Source organism: Clinocottus analis, unplaced genomic scaffold, assembly GCF_023055335.1.
Source record: "Clinocottus analis isolate CAN_PGR_092001 unplaced genomic scaffold, fCliAna1.0.p SCAF_11, whole genome shotgun sequence".
NCBI lineage: Eukaryota > Metazoa > Chordata > Actinopteri > Perciformes > Cottidae > Clinocottus > Clinocottus analis.
In genome coordinates this window covers 6941322-6963113 of record NW_027175832.1, presented here as the reverse complement: position 1 = coordinate 6963113, position 21792 = coordinate 6941322, and the positions used below count along the sequence as shown (strand labels likewise).

General features: G+C 39.9%; 1 protein-coding gene across 2 annotated transcripts in view; it reads left to right on the top strand.

Annotated features, from left to right (window-relative positions):
- The window catches only part of LOC137782202 (collagen alpha-1(XI) chain-like), a 75135-nt gene that overhangs the window by 5927 nt on the left and 47416 nt on the right, over positions 1-21792 (top strand). For both annotated transcript variants that reach the window (XM_068571384.1, XM_068571383.1), the window contains exons 2-11: positions 228-392; positions 2562-2775; positions 3941-4103; positions 12784-12912; positions 15671-15760; positions 16069-16167; positions 17786-18082; positions 19260-19325; positions 20214-20255; positions 20651-20713. In XM_068571384.1, the coding sequence (XP_068427485.1) occupies positions 228-392; positions 2562-2775; positions 3941-4103; positions 12784-12912; positions 15671-15760; positions 16069-16167; positions 17786-18082; positions 19260-19325; positions 20214-20255; positions 20651-20713 (1328 nt within the window). The remainder of the gene's footprint in view (positions 1-227; positions 393-2561; positions 2776-3940; positions 4104-12783; positions 12913-15670; positions 15761-16068; positions 16168-17785; positions 18083-19259; positions 19326-20213; positions 20256-20650; positions 20714-21792) is intronic.

Below are 21792 nucleotides of genomic sequence, written 5' to 3'. Positions count from 1 at the left end.
TTCATGTTTAGGAAAGTAATCATTTTCAATCTAAACAACTTCACATGGATACATCATTATATCACACTGTTTAAACAATGTATACTTGCATACATGCAAAAATACAAAGCGGGGATAGGGAACACATGCATTCCCACAAATAGCGTATTGCTATGCAAATGTTGTGAAATGTTTGCTGACAATGTACCATCGGGTAATGTAATCAATTCTTTGTTCTGCCTCCTCAGTTGATCAAGTAGATGTACTGAAGGCTCTCGACTTCCAAAGCTCTCCCGAAGGAGTACGGAAAACGACAGGCTTCTGCACAGTCCGGAGAGGATCCAAACCCGACATCGCTTACAGGGTGGGAAAACAAGCTCAGATCAGCGCTCCAACCAAACAGCTCTTCCCAGGTAACCTCACTCTTTACCTCCCTCTGATTATGTGCGTTTACACTGATGCTCTAAGCAATCCACTTTGCTTGGTGGTTCCGGACAGTAGAGAATGAATCTCCCAAAAAGTAGAACTCCATAATTGGTTAAGATGTAAAGTGTAAGCAGAATTTGAGGATCTTAAGGATAACTTACTCACGTTTCAGGGTTGAGCAAAATACACATCACAACCATATATTTTCTGATATATGAGTTTCTGCATAATACCTTGCAAAAGCAGCTTTGACACAGGGACACTTGCACAATCTCAGTGTAAAACAATCTATCCAGATTTTTAACATGGACTAATTATGCAGCTATGCTATATAATTACAGTTCACTCGGTTAACTATCTTAGTTTAGCATTTTAGTGCGAAGCGAAACCAAACACAAAGTACCACTGAGGATGATGAGAAGTTTTACTGGACTTGTAATCCTGTTAAGTGTTAGACAAATTGATATTTTGAGCGGCGTAGATATATCAATCGAGACGGAAGTCGGGGAAGAAAACAAACAACACTGCCGTCCCTCGAGCTATAAATGTTACGCCTACTCATACAAATAATTGTTTTGGAGGAAAGTGAAACAGATGCTTTTGTTTACTGTCTTAAACCACTTAATGGCAACAGAGAAACATTTTCAACATATTCCAATTGTCCAATAAAATAGCAAATAATTATTTAAAGAGTGAAATGAAACCCAACACCTGTCCTCTAACATGCAGTGCAGACTTTGAGCAATACTTTTATGGAAGATGAGTTGAATGCGTTGATGTTTGAGGGCTCAGCACATGGTGCATAAAATGTCATGTCAACATATGGTTCAGGTATGAGGAGCAACAGCAGATTTTTGTTGTTGAATATTTTGGGGAACCAAAACCTACAATGTATTACAGCAACTCAATGAGAGAAACATTTTTGATGATGTTTTGTCGACTCATCTTGTCGATAAAGTATCTGTCCTGCACTTTGGTAGCTGGCAGACTTCAGCAGGCTGTGTTTGGCTGATTTATGGAAATCTAGCTGGGTTTTCATACTCGGTGTGTATTGCCTGACTCAAAGTCTGCTGCCCAGCTGTTTGTGAGCAATAAAGCCATACTTATTTTATTTGGAAGGAGTCCACTCATATAAAAAAAAAGCCATTTGATTGTGTAACCATTGGTTTGCTACTTTCTTACACTCATTCCTCCTAATAATGTAATCTGAAAATGCAATAATGCACTCTATAGGGCAATACTTGTCATTACTGATAACTGTAGAACACCAATCAGCTAATGCCAGACGTAAATAAGCTATTTGTCAATTTCTAATCCTCCCAGTTGCAGTTGATATGTGAAATGTGCTGCATTTAAGCATAAAAACACAATATAATACAACAATAAAATTCACAGCCAAAGCCTGCTGATTATTTATTTAAGACTGGGGAAAGTGTAAAAAAAAAAAAGTCCCACTTGCTTACTTCGTCAAAACTAACTTGGGTAGAAGGTGTTGTTGAATAAATTCTCTCAATTTGTGCAGTATGTGTTGTGCTTTTAATAATAGAAATTTGAAAACTATAATTAATCTAGAAAGGTGAGACGTTGGAAATGTTATAATAATTGTTTTGGACAATGGTTTTAAAAAATATGGCACTTGTTTGGGTGTTTACTACTCTCGTAAAATTATGGTGGCTACATCGGCACTCTTGAGTCCTTTTATGGGATGCCATGGTCTCTTTTAGCTTCCTTAATAAACACTGCTCAAGGTCCAGTTGTCTAGACATTGGGGTGTAATGGGAGGAGAGAAAGTAAGAAAGCTAATAAACAATTGCCTTTGTAATAACATATGTAGAAGCAAGATGTGTAAATGACAGTAAATGTAGTGTGAAATGGAGTCTGGATTCCATTTATTTGTACTTTGCTTTGTATTCATTGTACACTGAAGAAGAGTGCTATCATCTTCCCATCTCACATCATCAAAAAGATGCATTGTACCCTAAGTGATAAAATCAGTGTTTTTCAAACTGGAAGAAGGAATGGAGGCAGTAAACCTTTTTGGCAACAATCTTAGAAATTATTGTAATAAAAATGTGCAGTTACCCGTATTTTGTTAGTAAGTATCCGTTGGTCTTTAACATACCTAACTACATGCCTGCTGCTTGTTCAACCTTCAGGAGGAGTTTTCCCTGAAGATTTCTCCATCCTGTTTACCATCAAGCCAAAGGCTGGCCTTCAGTCCTTCCTGCTGTCTGTGTACAACCAGCAAGGCATCCAGCAGCTGGGTGTGGAGGTGGGCCGTGCCCCGGTCTTTCTGTATGAGGACCAGCATGGCAAGCCTGCCCCGGAGGAGTACCCCCTCTTCCGCTCCATCAACCTTGCTGACGGCAAGTAAGTGACTGACTGCTTCTCATGGGGGCTTGAACATGTTGCGTCAGATGTGGGGTCCCCTGTATCTTTTGTGTCCCATTTTCAATTGTTGATGTAAAACATTAAGTTGTTGTGAAGCTCGTGTGAGCAGGACAATTTGATGATCATCTTTAGCACCTTATCAATATTTACAGGTTATATTGCATGCTAAATAAAAGTAATCAGCTAAAAAAAAATTTTCAGGCTCTCAGAACATAGTTAACTCGTCTTGTCTGCTTAACAGTTTTTTTTATTCATGGTAAATAAAAAGTCTGGATTTATGGTCATCATACTTTTGTTTAGTCTTTAATGCCATATGGAACAAGTCAGACAGTAATGTCAGAACAAATGGCTTGCAGCAATTTGATGACATGCTTTTCTTTTCCAGATTAGTTGCAGACTTTGTATACGCAGTAATAGGCATGATCTTCATAAATTGCAGAGCTGCCAAATGACGCGGATACAAATCAATGTTAAAGTTGTTATTAATCATTTGCACAAATACTAACAAGGGATTCCGTGCGTGGCTTATTGTCTGATTCTATTGAGAAAAAAAACATTGCAGTGTAAATAAACAAAGTAATTTACAATTTTTCTATAAGACATATAGGTATGTAGCTTGCTGTAGTGTGAAGTTTGTTTTTTTTTTCCTTTTTATACTAACAAAGCTTAAGTTAATTGGGGTTTGAAAGGCTTTTTGGATTCTCTTTGACTTACTGTGTTACCATGTCCAAATGTATTTCCCTGCATACTAAAAGGAAACTGTAAACATTCAAAGGAATAGGTGAACATGTTAGAAAACAGAAGAAGCAGTTGGAAGCAGTGGAAAACTGCTAACACAGCTAAGTCTAAAAAAGAGGAAAAAATTATAGTTTTTAACATGTGCTTTATTGTGTTAGTTTCAGAATTTTAGAGCCATTCGTGTGCAGATTGCGTCACTTGGATGGAGTTTGGCTAGCTGTTTTCAGTTGCTTCCAGTCTTTATGTCAGACAAAGCTAAGCTAATGTGGCTAAAATTAATAGCACACAAATATCAAGAGTTGTATGGATCTTTTCATCTAACTCTCTGAAAAAATGTGCTCCCTGAATGTCACATTTGGGAGCATTCAAGAAGTATTTCTGACCTACCTTCTCCCCTGCTGCACAGATGGCATCGTGTAGCTATCAGCGTGGAAAAGAAAAGTGTCACCATCATTGTGGACTGTAAGAAGAAGGTGACCAGGCCCCTCGGCAGAAGCGACCAGGCCGCTATCAACACAGAAGGCATTACTGTCTTTGGCACCAGAATTCTGGATGAAGAAGTCTTTGAGGTAAGACGGCCATATTGAATCCCTATTCACCCAGATTAAGCTAGCTGTGTTGTGACTATGGTGTGAATGTGTTTAAATTAATGGTTTAACATTTTGGCAAATGCACTTATTTGCTTTTTTGACAAGAGTTATGTGAGAAGATAGACGCCACGCTCACATTTGTGTTTTATGTATCAAGCATGAGCCAGGAGACGCTTGGTTTGGGTTAGCATAATGACTGGAATGTAGCAATGAAGAAATTTCCCATCAAACTTGAACCTGTCATTTTTACATTGCTGTTTGTGCATAGATTAAACATAACAGATGCAACGTGATAATTAATGGGTTTGCAGGAATATTTTTTACTTTGAGTCATGTCACCTCAGTCTTTATGCTAACCCAAGATAATCGCTTCTTGCACCATTTACATACGTAATGCACACACATGAGAGAAGTAAAAATCTACTCATTTAAATGTCTGTAAGAAAGTATATAAGTGTACTTCCCATATTTCTTTAATGCCTCCCTTCGTTGTATCAGTGCACAGGTCTTAAGAACGATTGATGTAGATTGCTATATTATCTTTATTATTTTCTTGCGTAGTTCTTGCTGTCTTGGAAAGATAGTATAACACGATTCATCAATAGTCTGCTTCAATATGTCTCCATCCTCTCTACAGGAGTGTCTTTCGGGAATATAATGCAGTTAGTCACCACTAGATTGAAGTGATTATGTTTTGAGGGAGTTTGGAAAGCTGAAAAAGTGCCAAGATATAATTGAAAGCATATTGGGAATCTAACTCTCAATGAATCTCATTTACCATTGTGAAAAGGGACTATCGAGTGTCTTCTACTTTAAGTACAACACTTTAAGGCCAGATAATTTTATGTGTCTTTCATTTACTTGTTCATTCAGTAAATGATGAATTTGATTGGCCAGAACAACAATATTGGCTTTGTATACTTGGCAAGAGTTATGGTGGCCAATGTCTGTGGAAAGGCTACTTGCACACTGTTGTTCAAAGGCCTTTTTTTCTCTCAACGCTAGTTTGGATTAGTTTAAATAGTCTATGTCATATATGATAGTATGTTCTTTGAACTGCATGTATTTTGTCACTAGATGTGAGAGGATTTTATTTTATTCCCTCAATAACTGTTCCTACCAGGGCGCACCCTTAGAATTAGTGTTTGGTTACTGAGGTGGCGATTGTGAAAATGAAGTCTCGCTACCAGGTTTAGCACAGGTAGTTGGAAGTTGAGTGGAAAATGTGAGCTGAATGCTACCTCTGAACACAATAGCCTCTCTTTGATGTCTGCATGTGGAATGCTTTCTAAGTAGAACAGCTTGCAAAATGTTTGCCTCCAGGTCAAACAGGACTTTCCACAGAGGAGCCACTGATTCCACCCTTTTTCAGTAATAGGGTTTTGGCAAGCATTCACATTATAGGTTAAACGTACAGACACGTTTCGGCCATGATACGAGGTATGGCCTAACATATTTGTACAATTGACATTATTAAATCTATAATGAACACAACCATAGTAAATTGTAACATAAGAGAGCCAGAAAGCCAAAGTGAATAGTGTTGTGGTTGTAATTAAGGTAATTGAGAGTTAGGTGGAGTGGGTAAAAGTAGCCTAGTACTTTCACCAAGCCTTTTATATTTTTAATGGTGATTTAAGACCAGACATTTGACTTTTGTGAAGTGCTCTTTGTTTGCACATTTATATGAAACTAAATGGTCTTGAATCACATTTTTTCACTTTTAAACAACCTGGAGAAGAAGAAATTCTTATTGTTGTTCCAAGGGTTTAATTTCTTTTGCGTGTTCCAAGGTGTTTTTAATCAGTGTATCACACAATAGCTATGTTGTGATGTCCCAGCTCGAAATGCAGCCATATCTTAAATAGTCATCATTTCCACCTCAAGTTTGATAACCTTAGATTGGTTGATTGCGAACTGATTACTTGTAGACACACTGCACAGATAATAGCAAAAATGTGTACTGGCATGGATTTTCTTCTATAGATAAAAGCAGGTTTGTAAAGTAGATGTAATCCATGTGTTTGAGTCAGATTTGTTCCCTGGGATTATACTTTGGCGTCCTTTCTACAGCTGGTATAGTACACTCATAATACCTTGGAGGCTATGGAAACTTTTGGATTACTGCTAGCTGCAATATCAACTATAGATAAATAGAATGTGAAGATGTAAAACGTCCCTGCAATCAGCATCCAGTTATTCCAAGGTCAAATCTTACAGATACATGCAAAATTATGTCTATAGAGCATTATTATTATATATCTTAGATATATAATTCTTGGAATTCCTATCCAACTACGTTGCCGAGATGTTGGGTAATGCAGTTCTGCTGTATAATGTCTACAAGCAGTATATGCAAATAGTAAGGGCGTCATCCATTCATGGGGTGCCCCAAATGAGAAAAGATTTTTTTTAATAACACTATTTTAATGCAGTTTTTCTTAAATATTACAAAAAAAACCCACAGTAAAAAAAAAACTACAAAGTGTAACATCAGTTACTCCCACCCAGAATGCATTAGGGAAAGTTGGAAACACTGTTCAGGTATTTGAAATTAAGCAATGCTGATCACACTTTATTTTGTCATAGGTTATTCCCCAAAGACATAAAGCTAAACATTTCCATGTAAGTAATTGAACACATTGATGGGTGGTGGAATTGGCTACGATTCAAAGGGGCGCCAGCTAAAATTTTGCCTTGGGCATCAATTTTCTCTGATAACGAGATACAACATGTTAGTAATAGTGGAAATGGCTTTCATGATCTCTTGACATGTCTTGACATACCGAGGTCTATACCTAAATGGGTAAAACAAAAGTTAAACATTTGCTGCAGCTTCTCTTCCAACTCTTAGACTGAAGAATTGTGGATTCATAGTTATGAAAAAATGGATTAAAAATGTTTGCGTTTAGCATATGAAACCTGAGCTTCCCAACTTTGGAGTGATTCTTCCGTTTAATTACAGAGGTTGGCTGGGAGCTTTCCCAGTAAAACTGCTTCGAACTGTGAGCACATGGCTACCTTACTGCAGTAGATTGCATAAGCAGGTGTCAAAGTTGGAAGCGCAGGGGGAGAGTGAAAGCTTGAGGAAAATATGATCAGTGTGTGCTTGGACTTGGCTCAGATTGCACAGCTGTTGAAAAGATATTCTTACTGACCAGGTCTCCAAATGTTTTTTTTTCCCCCTTCTTCTGCCTTTCACTCTTTTTAAATAAAAACCACACGGTATTTGACTAAGCTCTCATTTTTATGTAAATCCACTCTTAGACTTTAAAGGATAGGGCGAGATATTTTATTTGTGTGCCTTCTGTCAGTGTGTGTTTATGCGTGCTTTGTTTAATACGTGCATAAAAACGTGTGTGTGTGCATCTGTGAGGAGGCAAACATAGTTTGTTTATGTGTCTGTCATGACTGGAAATTGTTCCAAAATGCTGTCCCTCAAGCAGGACAGTCTTTGGCAATGGAATCTAACAAGGCTCTGATGCGCTGCAAACCTTCAAGTGAATCATTGTTTATGGTTGACTTGGCAGGAGGAGAAATGGTCTGACTCTTTTCATCTGCCTCTGTCACTTGTCACCCTCCAGTACTTGTCACAAAATGTTTTGGTTAGGGTTGTGTCATCGAATACAGTAATTGTTTCATATTTGTATGAGTGTCACTGTTACTTAGAGGTTAGTCGGTCGCTGATATGTGTTTAGATGAAGAAACAGAAGTCTACAAAGTGTCTTTGTCAAAGTGTACCTTTATCTGATCTCAAAGTCCCTTGTTTTGAACCCTCACTAAATGGTCCCAGAACAGCCAGGAAGTAGTGGAGCCAAGGTGCTTCTTGAAAACATTTGCTGATGGAAAAGAGCACAGAGAGAGAGAGAGAGAGAGAGAGAGAGAGAGAGAGAGAGAGAGAGAGAGAGAGAGAGAGAGAGAGAGAGAGAGATTGAGAGAAAAGTGAAGAAAAGGCAGGCAGACAAGCAAGCAGATGGTTCAAACAGTTCAACAGCTTCGTGAGCTACTGGCAGACGAAATGTTTAATATTTGAAGGGTGCAGGACATTTGTATGCCTCCACTGCTTGAAAAGAAACTTTATCCTTGGGCTGACCACAAAGGCTGCATTTGATAAAATGCTGGGAAGGATTAGGAGAGTATTATCCATTTTTCCTCTTCTCTGTTCCTTGGTTAATTGTTGTCCTTGTACAGTGTTGAAATTCCATCTGTCTATTTGTTCTTTCGAGATCTGCTCCCCTCCCATAGCCTGGAAAAGCAGGCTTTTTAGATAAAGTAATGAAAATACAGAAGTAAGTTAAGGCTACAAAAGATACTGCAAGTTTGCACGATATGCATTTTAAAAACAGAAACATCTGCAAAAGACTGTTTACTACAGGATCGGTATTCTGCATGGCCTGTGAGCTGGTGGTGATGGTTCAATGTGACAGGCAGGTTACAGTGCATCAAGGTTTTTTGGATAACTAATATGTAATAATACACCTGTAATGGCATCCTAAGGGTCTAACAACGTTGCAGTCGTGAGGACTATCCGTTCCTTCATTCATGTTGAGAGCCCATACAGTAACCTTTTAAGCTAAAAAATTGGTGCCATGTAAGGGTGCTGTCTCTTAAAGGCATTAATATCCCTCTGCTGTTACTTGCAGGCAAATTGACTGTTGCACCTGGACACAGACAACAATCTTTCAACCACCTAATTAAGTACTTATGTGTTGTTTTGTAGGCGTCAGTGGAAACTACGGGTTATTTTTTTTAATAGTGTAGAGTAGGGTTGCAGAAGAGCTGAATTAAACAGTCACAGTAGAATTAAATTAACCTTTCACTATGTTTATAGTTGTTTTTTTTTTTATTTTGTGGTATTTTCTTGCAAATTATTACACTCAAAATACGAGTGTAGGGAGGGAGAGAGGGCGCCTAGAACCATAACTGTACAAAAGCGTATGGGAACAATTATACTATACACTATGTGTGTGGGGCGTTGGGGGAAGAAGACAAAGGGTAGAAAGAAATGGAAACAATTTAAGAGGCGCTGGAATATTTCCTCTATATTGTCATGTGTTTATTTAAATATTATATCAAAATTTTAAATTTCAATAGCTGTTTATGGTTGTAGGTTTTACCAGCATCAGCCATAAGGTCGGTATCCCATTGACACGCTAATGTTAATAAAGTTTTTCATACAAGTATGGTCTCAATTTGATGGAGTCAAATACAAACTACATTTTTGTTTATGCCTTCAAATTCGTCCCAACAAATGCAAGATGGGAAAACCCCTGTGCCTCCTGTCATCTCAGATCCGGCGCCAGCGGGAGCTATCTGCATCTAATCAAAGTTGTGTCTTGATTGCTGAGGTTGGTCATGTGATTTATGCTCATGGATGAGACCAGACGTAAACTACTCACTAGTAATTGCAATTATCTATCAGCTGGTGCTTTTCTTGAACTTACTTATGTTCCTGGTGGGTGTCGGCTGTGTGTTGGGAGGGATACTCTTCATGGCCAAGTTCACCTGCTCCAGGGAGGAATCAAGTGTGGCCTATACGCGCTTTTACATTTCTTCGCTTCACATCAGATGTGAAATGTGTATGCTTGTGTAAAATCCCAGTTACTCTGATGCCTGTGGGTGAAATTTAGATGGAGGATACCGGGGGATTGAATAATGATTCAAGTCTCTTCTCTTGACTTTCATCTTCGCGTGGTCTCCCCGTGGCAGCATCCACAGACATGCAGCTTAGGTGAATTGGACTCTAAATTGGCCGTAGGTGTGAATGGTTGTCTGTCTCTCTGCCCTGCAATAGACTGGCGACCTGTCCAGGGTGTACCAGTCCAGGGTGAACCCTGCCTTCGCCCCAATGTCAGCTGGGATCAGCTCTTAAATAGGAGAAGCGGTTTGGATAATGGAATGGCGTGTTGCATTTACACCCAGATTGTACGCAGACCCATTAATAGATTGACTGTAGTGTAGCCTAGACTGATGATTTATTCGATGGTGTCTGTGCCAGCTCTGAGCTCCGAGCCAGGGCATTGCTGTAGATCATTCTTGGAATTCTTAGAAGGAACCTCAACAGACGCTTCAGAAGTGTGCAAGACAATCTAGACAGTAACATCAACATAAGCACCAAAATGCAGACAAAGGAGACACAGAGAGTAAAAGGAGAGAGGGGGAAGTGTGAGGGAGAAGCCAGTCGTGGAGTATGAGAGCGATTGAAACACTTTTGAAGTGTGTGTGTGGTCTCTTGACAAGCTCTGCATGACGTTTTAGGCTTTTCTGCAGATTTCCACCACATGTTTGTTTTCCTGTTGTAGTTCATGTCATGTACCTGTGTTTTCTTAGTAAATATACATGAAACAAAGCAATAAGTAAGACCGAACGGACATGAAACGCTGCACACAGACAGACATAGACAGGAGGATCGCAGTGTGTCGATGTCTTTAGCTTTCCTCTCTGACTCTGACTTTGTTTCCATTTGTGTTGAAATATAACACGACATGCAGTGTGTAGTGGCTGAATGACGGCCATACATTTGTGATATTCTGCTTTTCACTGGAGTTTAAGTTGTAGAGGTTCAAAAGGTGCAGTCTGAACTATTGTGAGCGGGTTATGTCCCCTCCCCCCTTTTTTAAATACATAGAGCACAAATTCTTCTTTTAGCAGAAATGCCCTGCTCCACACTCAGTTGCACACAATCACACCTGGAAGCTGCCGAGTACAACCTCAGTTTAATCTGCCACATTTGGGCATTGCATTCTTTGCTCTTTGGTAACACATATTGGCGTTCGGCCACTGCTGCCCACATTTATTCTAAGATGCTGTGGATGTGGAGTGGAAAGGACCATTTAAATTCAATGTATAGTACTTCTCTGTTTGCTTTTAGAATATTTGAAGAAAAAAAAATTACAATTTCTTTTGTCACAGTTCTTCTGGATAACTTCCAAGCTACAAATCTGATACAGACAAGGGTTAAAATGTTGATATCTTGTGTGTGACTGATTAAAACAAGTATGCCATTTTATGTCTTTGTTTTAATATTTTCTTTCCTAATGTGAGTAAAAACATTTTAAAATCCTGTAAACTGTACACATTATATGCCCTTAATTACCTGTATTATGTCTTTTCTCATAATGAATGATAACCAAACATAAGCATTAATGTCACAACAAGTGTCAACAGTCGGCATCAGTCAATGTGTAGAATTAAATATCTTCTGTTTGTTGTTTGTGTTGTTCGATACCTTGTTTGGGATTTACTGATCATGTATGATGCAAGCATGGGGCGGTGAATATCTAATGTGTTCCAGAGGTCTAAGTTTGTACAGATGTATCCTTCTGTAATGTAATGCAATCTGCATGCACAGGCTTCCTCTTTAGGGGCCACCATGACTGTGTCCTTCTTTCACCTTTACACGGTGCATTGATTCTTTCCCCTGCTGTTTGGGTCCTCTTTGTTACTTATTCCGGTTGGATTCTGAAAGAGGTCAACTTAGTTGCCCATATGGTTGACGGGTATAGATAAAATTCTCCACATCCGTGGCATAGCAGTTCCTGGTTTCAGAAATTCCTTACAAGACGGTCATGGAAAAAGAGCCTTTGGCTGATGGAAAGATATCTAATTTCCTTTTCCAAAAGCTCATGAAAAACAGACAGCCTCAGATAAGTAGACCTTAGTTATTTATCTGCTGTGTGAGGGGACTTGCCGTCCCTATTGGCTGAGTGGGGGGACTGTACAATAGTTCTTTTCTAAATGCTTACAGACTCCCTTTAAAGCCTTGATTTTTTTTCCATAAAGTAATATGTAATTAATAGTCAAGCCACCACTTCTTTTGGTATTGCACAACATTTGCTTTGTTGTTTTATTGTCACATTTTATACTCACCACATTAGTGCAAAGCTGACGCAATCAAGCGAGGAGGAATAGGTGTCTACTTTATGGGTATTAACATTTGTGTTTTATTTGTGTCATGAGTTATTTCGAGGTGTTGGGGCCTAAGAAAGTCACGCTACATTTCTGCAGATTTAATGTTAACTGCCTAGCAGTTGGAGCAATTCCAAGGCTTGGATGGGCAGTTGAATCGGCGCAAAAGATTTACAACAAGAGATTAACAATGTCAGAAAACATCTTGTATTTTATCAAATGATGAAAAGCCAAACCCCTTTTAAAAATGCATGTAGAGCAGTAAATTACAATCTTGACGTAGCGACTCCAATCATACCACAGAATTTAAAATCCTGTTACGTAGCTGTGCCTCTAGTGTGACACTCAAGACTACCATTCATAAAAAACAGTGTCCATCCATTCACTTTTGGATTCTGGATGAAGTTTGGCTGAAATACACTCAGAAACTACTGTACTTATTTTTTTTTCTCCTAATTACAATGACAACTCTTTCCGTATTGGCTACAGCTCGTTTTCATGCGTCTCACTGGCTTCTACTCAATAGCAACAGGCCTCAGGCTCCTCTGTATTGCAGTATTTATTTGGTGCCATTTGCCAAACCACACTGGAAACTTAACACAATTTATGGGCATAACATAAACCTATAGTAGAAAGTTTCAAAACACTGAGGATAAAAGAAAACTCTGACACGGGAATTTACACTTGGGCCTGTGACATTTGTTGACATAGCTTCAGTTGCTGAAATGCTTCTTTTCTTCGTCTCTTCCAGGGTGACATCCAGCAGCTGCTGATAGTGGCAGACCCCAAAGCAGCCCATGATTACTGTGAACACTACAGCCCCGACTGTGAAACCCCCAACCACCACGACACCCCCCAGGCTCAACAAGCTGAGGACGAGGTCAGTATCTGGAGAGGAGGGATGGGGGGAGGAGTCGTTGGCCGGAGGGAGGGAAGAGGCAAAAGAGAGGAGGGAGGGAGCGAGGAAAGGCAGGAGGGAATCCCAGAGGGATAAAATATGGGAGCGAGTTAGGACGATAACAGGAGTTGGAAAGAGGCCTCCCACTTTGGTGTTATTAGTACAAGTTGAAGTAAGAGAATTAACAAGGAAGCTTAATGCTTTGAATTGAAGTTCAATTTGAAAGTTCGGATGACTTAAAGTGAAAGACAAATTATGATTCTCTTCACTGTGTGTGTGAGGAAATACAAACTAGAATGTTATTGCAACTGCACAATTTTCTTCTTTTCAAAAGAGAATAGAACTGTCATTCGACACATTCGTGGAAGCAAAGTCTTTGCTTTAAGTCTGCAGGTCGCTGTTTCCCATGGCAACGGTTCACTGACAATTAAGGGTCGTTGTTGCTAGGAGATGTGCTGTCAACTTTGGTGGCGAGCTACTGACTGCCCCCCCCCCCCCCCCACACACACACACACACAGCAACAGGAACAGAAGGAAATATTCAGGATTGGGTTGTAATTTGAGATACTCCACAACACAAGTCCCCAATACTAGATCATATGTAGGATGAGTCAAACCAGTGCATTCTTTCAGCAAATTATGAATTATTATATCAATGTGACAAACATCGAGCTCATCTTCTACAGTTAAAATGTTATTTCTACTGGCCCTAAAATGTGTCGCCTTATCAGACAAATCTCTTAATTAAAACATATTGCTTTGTGTCACGGCCTCCTCTTTCTTTTTCTTTTTCATCTTCAGTTTTTGTTATTCTGCTGGTTCAAACCTTTTTGTCGGCTGACATTTTCCTTTAGTATTCCACTAAATAACTGATGAGCTCACACTGGAAACTTTTCCTTTTTCCCTGCCACGAAGTCTGAGCCCACTTTGGAGTGGCCCCGTGATTTATATCACTAACGAGTTCTGCAGGCTCTGCCCAGACTCCCAGGGAAATTTAAGCTTTTCCTTCCCCAGCTCGACTCCCCAGTACCTGGAAAAATAGACTTTAGAATCCCTGGTTCTAAAAAATCAGGAACCAGTTCATGGTTTGAAAATATTGGCTGTACAGTGGGTACCGTGTCTCGGAAAATATAGCCTTCATCATCAAGTCACTCTTCAACGCCAGGACAAATTCAATTCTAAATAGACAGCAGGGAGCAGTTTTGTGTTATGTTTTTCCTACATTCCTGACCGAAAAACTGAAAAACTGAATCACTGAAAAATATTTCACCGGGAGGACAAATCACTGAACTCCCAACTCATCAGTTTTTAAAATTTTGTTGATGTCGTAACTTTATGAATCATCCCTCAATATTGCTTAAACCAAACCTCTACAATTGGACCACAGCACAGAGCAATAGCGTTGACCTTAGCCTCTGAAGGCGCTGCTTGACCTGAGGCAAACCGCCTTTGCAGTCGTCAGCCACATGTCTGCAGCTGGTTTGAAAGAGGAAGAGGGAGTGATGCAAAAAAAAAAAAGAGGAAGGGGGAGATTCTTTTTATGAGCCCACTTCAGCATTTACGCCTTTCATCCAAGGCTGTGGTGAAGGCCTGAAGCTTCGCCAAGCACTTCGACATCATAAATCTTTTAAAATCCTTCATTCGTTCTCTATATTTCTCTGTGTTTCTCCCTGACCCTCGCCGTCAGTTTAGTTGGTCTGGCCAAGACTTTTCTCTTGTGTGACCTCTCTCTCTCTCTCCCTCTCTCTCTCCCTCTTTCTCTCTCTCTCTCTCTCTCTCTCTCTCTCTCTCTCTCCCTCTCTCTCTCTTTTTCTCTCTCTCTGGGCTGCTGACTGGAAGCCAGACCAACATTGCAGCAGGCCGTGGATCTTGTATTATCTTTATGAGTTCAGCAGCCGCACAGGGACTAATATTTATCCCTGTGCTGATAGAGCAGCGTCTGGGCTGTTAACTTTTTTCTGCCTCTGCTCCTGCCTCTCTCTTTTTTACATCGACTGTTAGCTTATATATCTAAGCTAACTGTCTCCTGGATCCATTTTCATACTTAACGGCCAGATATGAGAATGCACCAATCTGTTACTCTGACCTTTGTGAAGAAAGGGAATAAGGTTATTTCTCTAAATGTTGAACTAATATGTTGAACTGGATTTTAAAGTAAGCCACTTAAGCTGAAAGTCAAATTTAAATATGGAATGCTTTGGAGAACCCCAAAAATATATTCAGAACACATGTTGTTGTCACAGAGGCTGGTTCAGCGGTGGTTTTACGCCCTGCGACTGCATTCTGTACGTTCCCCATAATTCACCTACATGTGGTGAGTCAGGACAGCTCACGGTTTCTGTTTTAAAAGGCCCATTAATGAAACCGCAGGGCCATTGTTGGCATACAGAATGAAGCGGTAGAGGCAGATGGGTTTTTGCTGGCATCACATTAACCTTCTAACATCCTGTTGGAAGCGTGCAAGAATCTTAATTGCTGTTTGCTTGGTTACAGACATGAACCTTTCAATCGCGTCATGTGAACCCGTGGCGTTAGGAGGGAAATGAAAGCAAGGATTGCCGCTGTCATCCATATGCAAAATATAGGATGGATGTGATAATAACTTTATTACATTTGAACATGTTATTTCCTAAATTACGTGACAAAAAAAAAAAAGATTTAAAAAAAATTAGACATTGTGCTGCCTTATTTACATGATTAACCTAATTCATTTATTTTGCCCGCCCCATTTTCCTTACAGTACACTAACTATGAATATGGTGAGTTCTATGACTACAATGAAGAAGCGGTCGCCACTGATGCTCCCCCAACTGAAGGACCCAAGACGGAGGTAACACTTAGTGTGCGGCTTCATCAGCATGTCTTGATACTTGCAAGTTTTCTTTAATTATTAAACTTTTTTTTTAAAATTACTTGTCACTAAATATATTCCACACCTTTCAGATATAGCACAACTAGTGTTACACTTGTTCTGCTGCCCAAATGCATTGAGGATAATCACCCTTAATTTAATATTTTGGGTTATGTAGACAGCATAAATATGTGGATTAACAAGGTCTTGAATATGCCCTGAAATTGACTTTACCCAACTCAGATATGTTGTGCATTTTTCTGTGTGACGTTCGTGCCTGACTTCAGACAAATGTGGGCGGAGATTACTACCCGGGTGAGTATGACTACACCACAGTGGACGGAAGTCAGCCTGAAACCCCAACGGATACCACAAGTCAAGGCCAGGTATTTTTTCACAATCTCATTTTGCTATTAAAATGTAGACATTTTTGTATTCTTGACATTTGTGAAATCACAGTGGAAAGTGTTCCGTGCGTCATTAACTTTTATCATCCATCAGTCCAATTACAATTCACATTCTCAATTACATAATTACAGGTTTAAAATAACATTTCAATAAAACTACTTTAGTATCACAAACAACAAAGTATACTTTTTATTATCGTCTCTGGAGTTTGAAACCAACAAGTCCTTGCTGTCATCAAACTGCTCACGCTACTCCTTGATTCCATGAGAAACCGCCTCAAACAGAGTCTGGATTCAAGCCGAAACAGGAAAACGTTGTCATGTAATGAACCGTGACCAATGGAAAATCAGTAGACAGACGCATCCCCTCTATTTTCGCTATATCCGGAATTTGCCAGATCTTGTTTTAATTTGTGCAAAACCATCAAATAAAACACAACATAATGAGGAACATTTGGGGGTCAAAGTAAAACAATACGACTGTGTGCTCCGCCAGCCAAATGTGTGCCAATTGCATTGTGATGCACCTTGAGGTGGATACGCAGCTCCAGTCAGCTTGAGAATGCGTTAATTTGAACTGGCAGGGCAGAGGGCGAACCACAGAAACTAAACGTATGCTTCCCCACGTTGGAACACTGAGGACTGTGACGCACTGGACAACTCTTAATCCGTGTCATATTGTCTATAGACAAAACACAATACACAGCATACTATTGTTGGATGATTTTAATGTAAGTATTGTGTTGTCGGTGGATGGCTGAAGCCCCTAACCTGACACCTGCATATGCATTTGTGCCTTCTTCTAGGGATTTTTGTATTGCGTGTCTCTGTATTAGTGCTCAAGTCTCACATAGATCTAGCCAAAGATTGTGTTTCGTAAGATGCCCAGTGTTTTAATTCACTTTTTTGATAATGATATACAAGAAATGCACTGTGAAATGAACCAAATCAGAGGTTTTTTTTCGAGTGATTGTAGTTTACAATACAGGTAATTGGACTGGTGAATCAAAAGTTGTGTGTCTGTGAATCCCAAAAACCTTAGAACATTGAAGCACTTTTAAAAATGTATGAACCGCTCATGATTAAGAAAGGTTGGACTCTGATAGGATTCCATGAAGTGAGTTTTGGCAATGTCCTCAAAGGCTAGTTGTTTTACAGCAATTAAAAAGCAACGACAAAAAGATGCTTACAAAATCAAATTTGTATGAAATGAAACATTTTCTCTTTTTGTATTGATACTCATTTTACTTTTTGAAAACACCAAAGTGGAAATAATTTGCAAAAATCTCACATTCTATTTAGAACCAATTGTTAACATCAAATATGAATATATAGAGTTTCAAATATTTTGAGTTTTGGATGCATTATAAACATGGATGTGTGCACAACTAAGTTGAAAATTCTTTTGAGGAGTTTACTTAGTTGGTACTCAATAATTTCAGTGAAGTAAAGTGCTAATTACTAATGCTTTGACTATTAATCATGTTATAATGAATATGTGAATCATTAAAGCTGTTCAAGGGGTTTATTTCACTAACCAAACCTCCATGTTCTCATCAACCCCTCCCCCTTTTTGTGATGCCTTGATTGATCCCAGAACTATGACGGGGAAATTGTGGATGATTACATCACCGGTGTGGAACAGGTCGGGGCGGATCCCACTACTGCTGTGGAAACCGCTGCCCCAGTGGACCCCCAGGAGAAGGTGGACCCTGCCACTGACGTGTATGAGTTTAAGGAATACGACCTGAAGGAATATGACCACAAAGAGATTGTAGAGAAGCCATACGAATATGGTGATTATGGCGATTATGGCCCCACTGATGCCAAGCCTACATCTGAGGACGAGTTTGGTCCGGGTGTTCCAGCGGAGACGGACATCAGAGAGAGCAACGTAAGTGTTTGAGCAGTAAGGAGTGATTTTGGAATGGTGCGACGGGGGAAAGACAGAGGTGGTGTTCAGGAATGTGCAAAGATTGAGAAGCATTTGTTTTGACTGGGTGTTTGCGGTGCCCTTTTTGATTGTTGTTTCGAATGGTATCGGGTTATAACTTGGAGCATTCCGCATGCACGTGCACCACACAAATACACCATCAAGCACAAACACACACCGTGTCTATCTAAGTCTCCCACAGATAAACAGATGTCGACCCAGCTGTCAGCACAGACACACCCTCCATAACCTTTGGCATCCGTGACCTTTTGGTGTTTATCAAAGACATGCTATTCCCTGGTAATCACACCAATGATCTGCTGGGATTGCCCAATGACAAACTAAGTCTTTGCACATGTTTATTCATTAAATTCAAGTGGATCAGTATTCAACGCCACACTGAAATCTTTGCTGAGCTAGTATAATGGCTTGATTCCAGCCCCCTTCCTTCTCTCGAGATCCACATTCTCAGAGGCAGGAAGTGACATGGTCCCTGTCTGTATGTTGGCTTGAGATCAGTCTGCCTTGGGTTAATCTGAACCGCTCTATTAGTGCCTTCCACTCTCAGGACAGGAAAGTCCATGACTTTCTCCAAAAAGAGTTTGTTTCTCTCTTCTGACCAACTGTGCAATCTAGTGGGTTTTTTGACACACTGCTGTAGGTGGTTTGAGAATTCTTCTCATGTGAAGTCATTGTATGGATAGGCTCAGGTATCAACCTCTGCGTTTGTGCACAGTTGGGGTCTTTTTTGCAGTCCCTGGCTTTTCTTTCAAGAAGCTCAATAAATAGGAGTCAGACCAAAGTCTAAATTATAGCTTCTTGATAAAATAATTATTGGGATGTATTTTTTCAACCAGTGGAAGAAAAAAGGAGGAAAAAAAGCATTTTGCCTTGAGAACTACCCAAATTATATGAAGCATGCAGAATACTAGTCAGCATTTAATGAGCTTTTCTTAGCAGTTTTGTTGGTATTTTAAGTAAATTCTATAAAAGAGGAGACATCCAACAGGGCAGGGCATCTGCTGGTGCCGCAGAATTTCTATTTTCAGCTTTCATATCATTGGTGCTCTACCATTACATGTGAATGTGTGGCCTGTTACCTTGTATAAAGCTCACCTGGTCCGTCTCATGTCTGTAGGTGGGTGGAGGTCAAAGTTACCTCGGAGAAAAAGGAGAGAAGGGTGAACCTGCCGTCATTGAACCTGTAAGTATAACTTAATTTTAAATCTGATACTAAAACTCACTTTTATGTCCCACACTAATTAGCTAACACGCAAATGTTGAAAGTCACTCTCAGAAATGAAAAGGGTAAATGTGTGAGAACAAAAGTTCCGGCTTTAAAAATAATAGAATTTTGTCCGGCCTGCGTTAAATATAAAATGTTAACTTTGCTAAATAGCAAAGCGCCAAACTGTTATTTAATCTTATATATATATATATATATATATATATATATATATATATATATATATATATATATATATATGAACAGGTAATTTGTTAGCCTATGTCCACCTAGCTAATAGCTATCTAGCTAGCAGAGTTTCGTAAATTGTCCGTAAAAGTCCTGAATCTTGATTTTCTGCATATTTTCTGGGGAATATATCTCTTATATATCTGGTTTACGTCCACATACATTTGATTCTTTATGTTTTGTTTCAAGGCAGTTTCAAGATTATTTTCCAAAAGCACTTAAAACCAAGACTTTTCTTCTGATGAGATTTAACACATCTCTGGTCAGTCACAGACCAAAAACAACCGCTTTCCGTGCCTTCTTTATAGGACCATCCTATACAATTTACCACGATAGGCTAAACATTGACTAAAATAGCAGCTGCAGTTAACATCTCTCCTCCCCTGCCATCTGTACCACCACAGGCTTCCAACTAAATCTTTGACCACGCACACTATAGAATAGATAGCTTCAAATAGCTAAAGTATTGCTAACGTCTTGAGCTTGCAGCTCAAAGTAAACTCCTCAACCTCAAACCCAAAGCACCCTCTGGCTCTAATTTCCACCCCCCATTCTCCATTGCCTGTGGATTTATAGGCTGCCCAATAATGCTACTGTATCCACTTTTTCCTTTTTCAGGGGATGCTTATAGAAGGACCCCAAGGAGCCCCCGGCCAAGCAGTGAGTATCACGTTATCCCACTCTGCTGTCTGACTTCCACAGATGGAGAACAGCTAAACAGGGAAAAAATGTCTTTATGGAAAGAGCATCAGCCCTGATCGCCAGTGAAGCTTGAGTTGAGAGAGACAGTCAAAATGTGAATTTGTGCATGAATGTGTGTACTCGTGTGTCTCTATGTGAGTGAGTACAAGAGAGAGAGAGAGAGAGAGAGAGAAGGGGGGTTTGGAACTATTTTATTTCTTAGGCTTATTCCTTTCTGAACCAATGTCTGCCTCTGTCTTTGTTGGCCTATGCATAAGAAGTACTGGATAGACCGACTGTGGTGGGAATGCTGGTGAGCAGCAGTTTGGGATATAATGTGCTTTGGTGAATGTGGTTCTGTGTGTGTGTCTCAGGGTCTTCCTGGTACCCCAGGATTGCAGGGTCCTCCAGGTCCCGTAGGAGATCACGGTGAGAGGGTGAGTAGCGACTGGCCCTTACAGCTGATTACTGATGTTTCGGAGAAGGTCCGTCACCCATTCTCTACACGTCATGAACCTTTACATTTAGCTAAACATTTCTTTCTAAAAAAAAAGAAACTGGAATAACAACTTTAACCATAGCCATCCATCTTCCTTGTGGATATGTATACGTCCCTTCATTTCTCATCTTTTTTTATTGGGAAGCTGTGAAGTAAAGTCTCCATGCCATGGGATGAACAATCGGACACAGTTTACTGCAGCAGTAGTGGGGATCAGCAAGGATTAGTGCAGGAAAATTAGATGCTGATAAACTGTCAATATACCAGCAAAGAAAAGGAAGAAACAGCTGTGTCTGTATGCCGCTGGACTTGTGAAAACCTCAAGAACTGTGCTATGAATTGTGTCGAAGCTTCAAGGTTCACAGCATCGTGGGATTCCACTTATTTGTTTGATTGATTGGATGACACAGAATATACGCCTGTCCCCTCCACAAGGCTGGATCTCAGCTTGTTTTTCACAAAATGTGATAATTGGCCCACACCCCTCTTTCATCGCTCATCGCTTAGCAAGTCTATTCTGTCTCTGGAGGTTAACCCTTTAATTGCTCCCAAAAAAATAATATCCCAAGACGCCTCCTCCAGTATGAGCAGCAGACATTGCCTGTACAAAAGGCTTATTGTTCCACAGGGTCAAAGTGATCAGAAAGTATTTTGTTGGTCCAAAAGTCTCTCCCCCTCCCTTCATTTCCTCCCATGAGAAACAGTCTTGCTGACATGGGCATTAAAAGTGACTCGTTTCTGTAGTCTTGTGGTTTTCCGTTGCGCAGTATCCGCCTGGAATCAACTTTTCGTCGACAAATTTTCTCATGATCACCTTCTCCCTCCTTTCCACCCAAACCCCACTTTCCCAGCCGCGTGGGGCCAGCATTAACACTAGCTGCTATGCTTACTATAACAGCAATGGATGGAGAGTATTTACCACCTCAGGGAAAAAGGCAGATGGGAACACATGGCATCAATTTGAAAAGTCTGAGATTGCTGCACTTGACAAGACTGCTAAATAGATCGTGGTCTCTC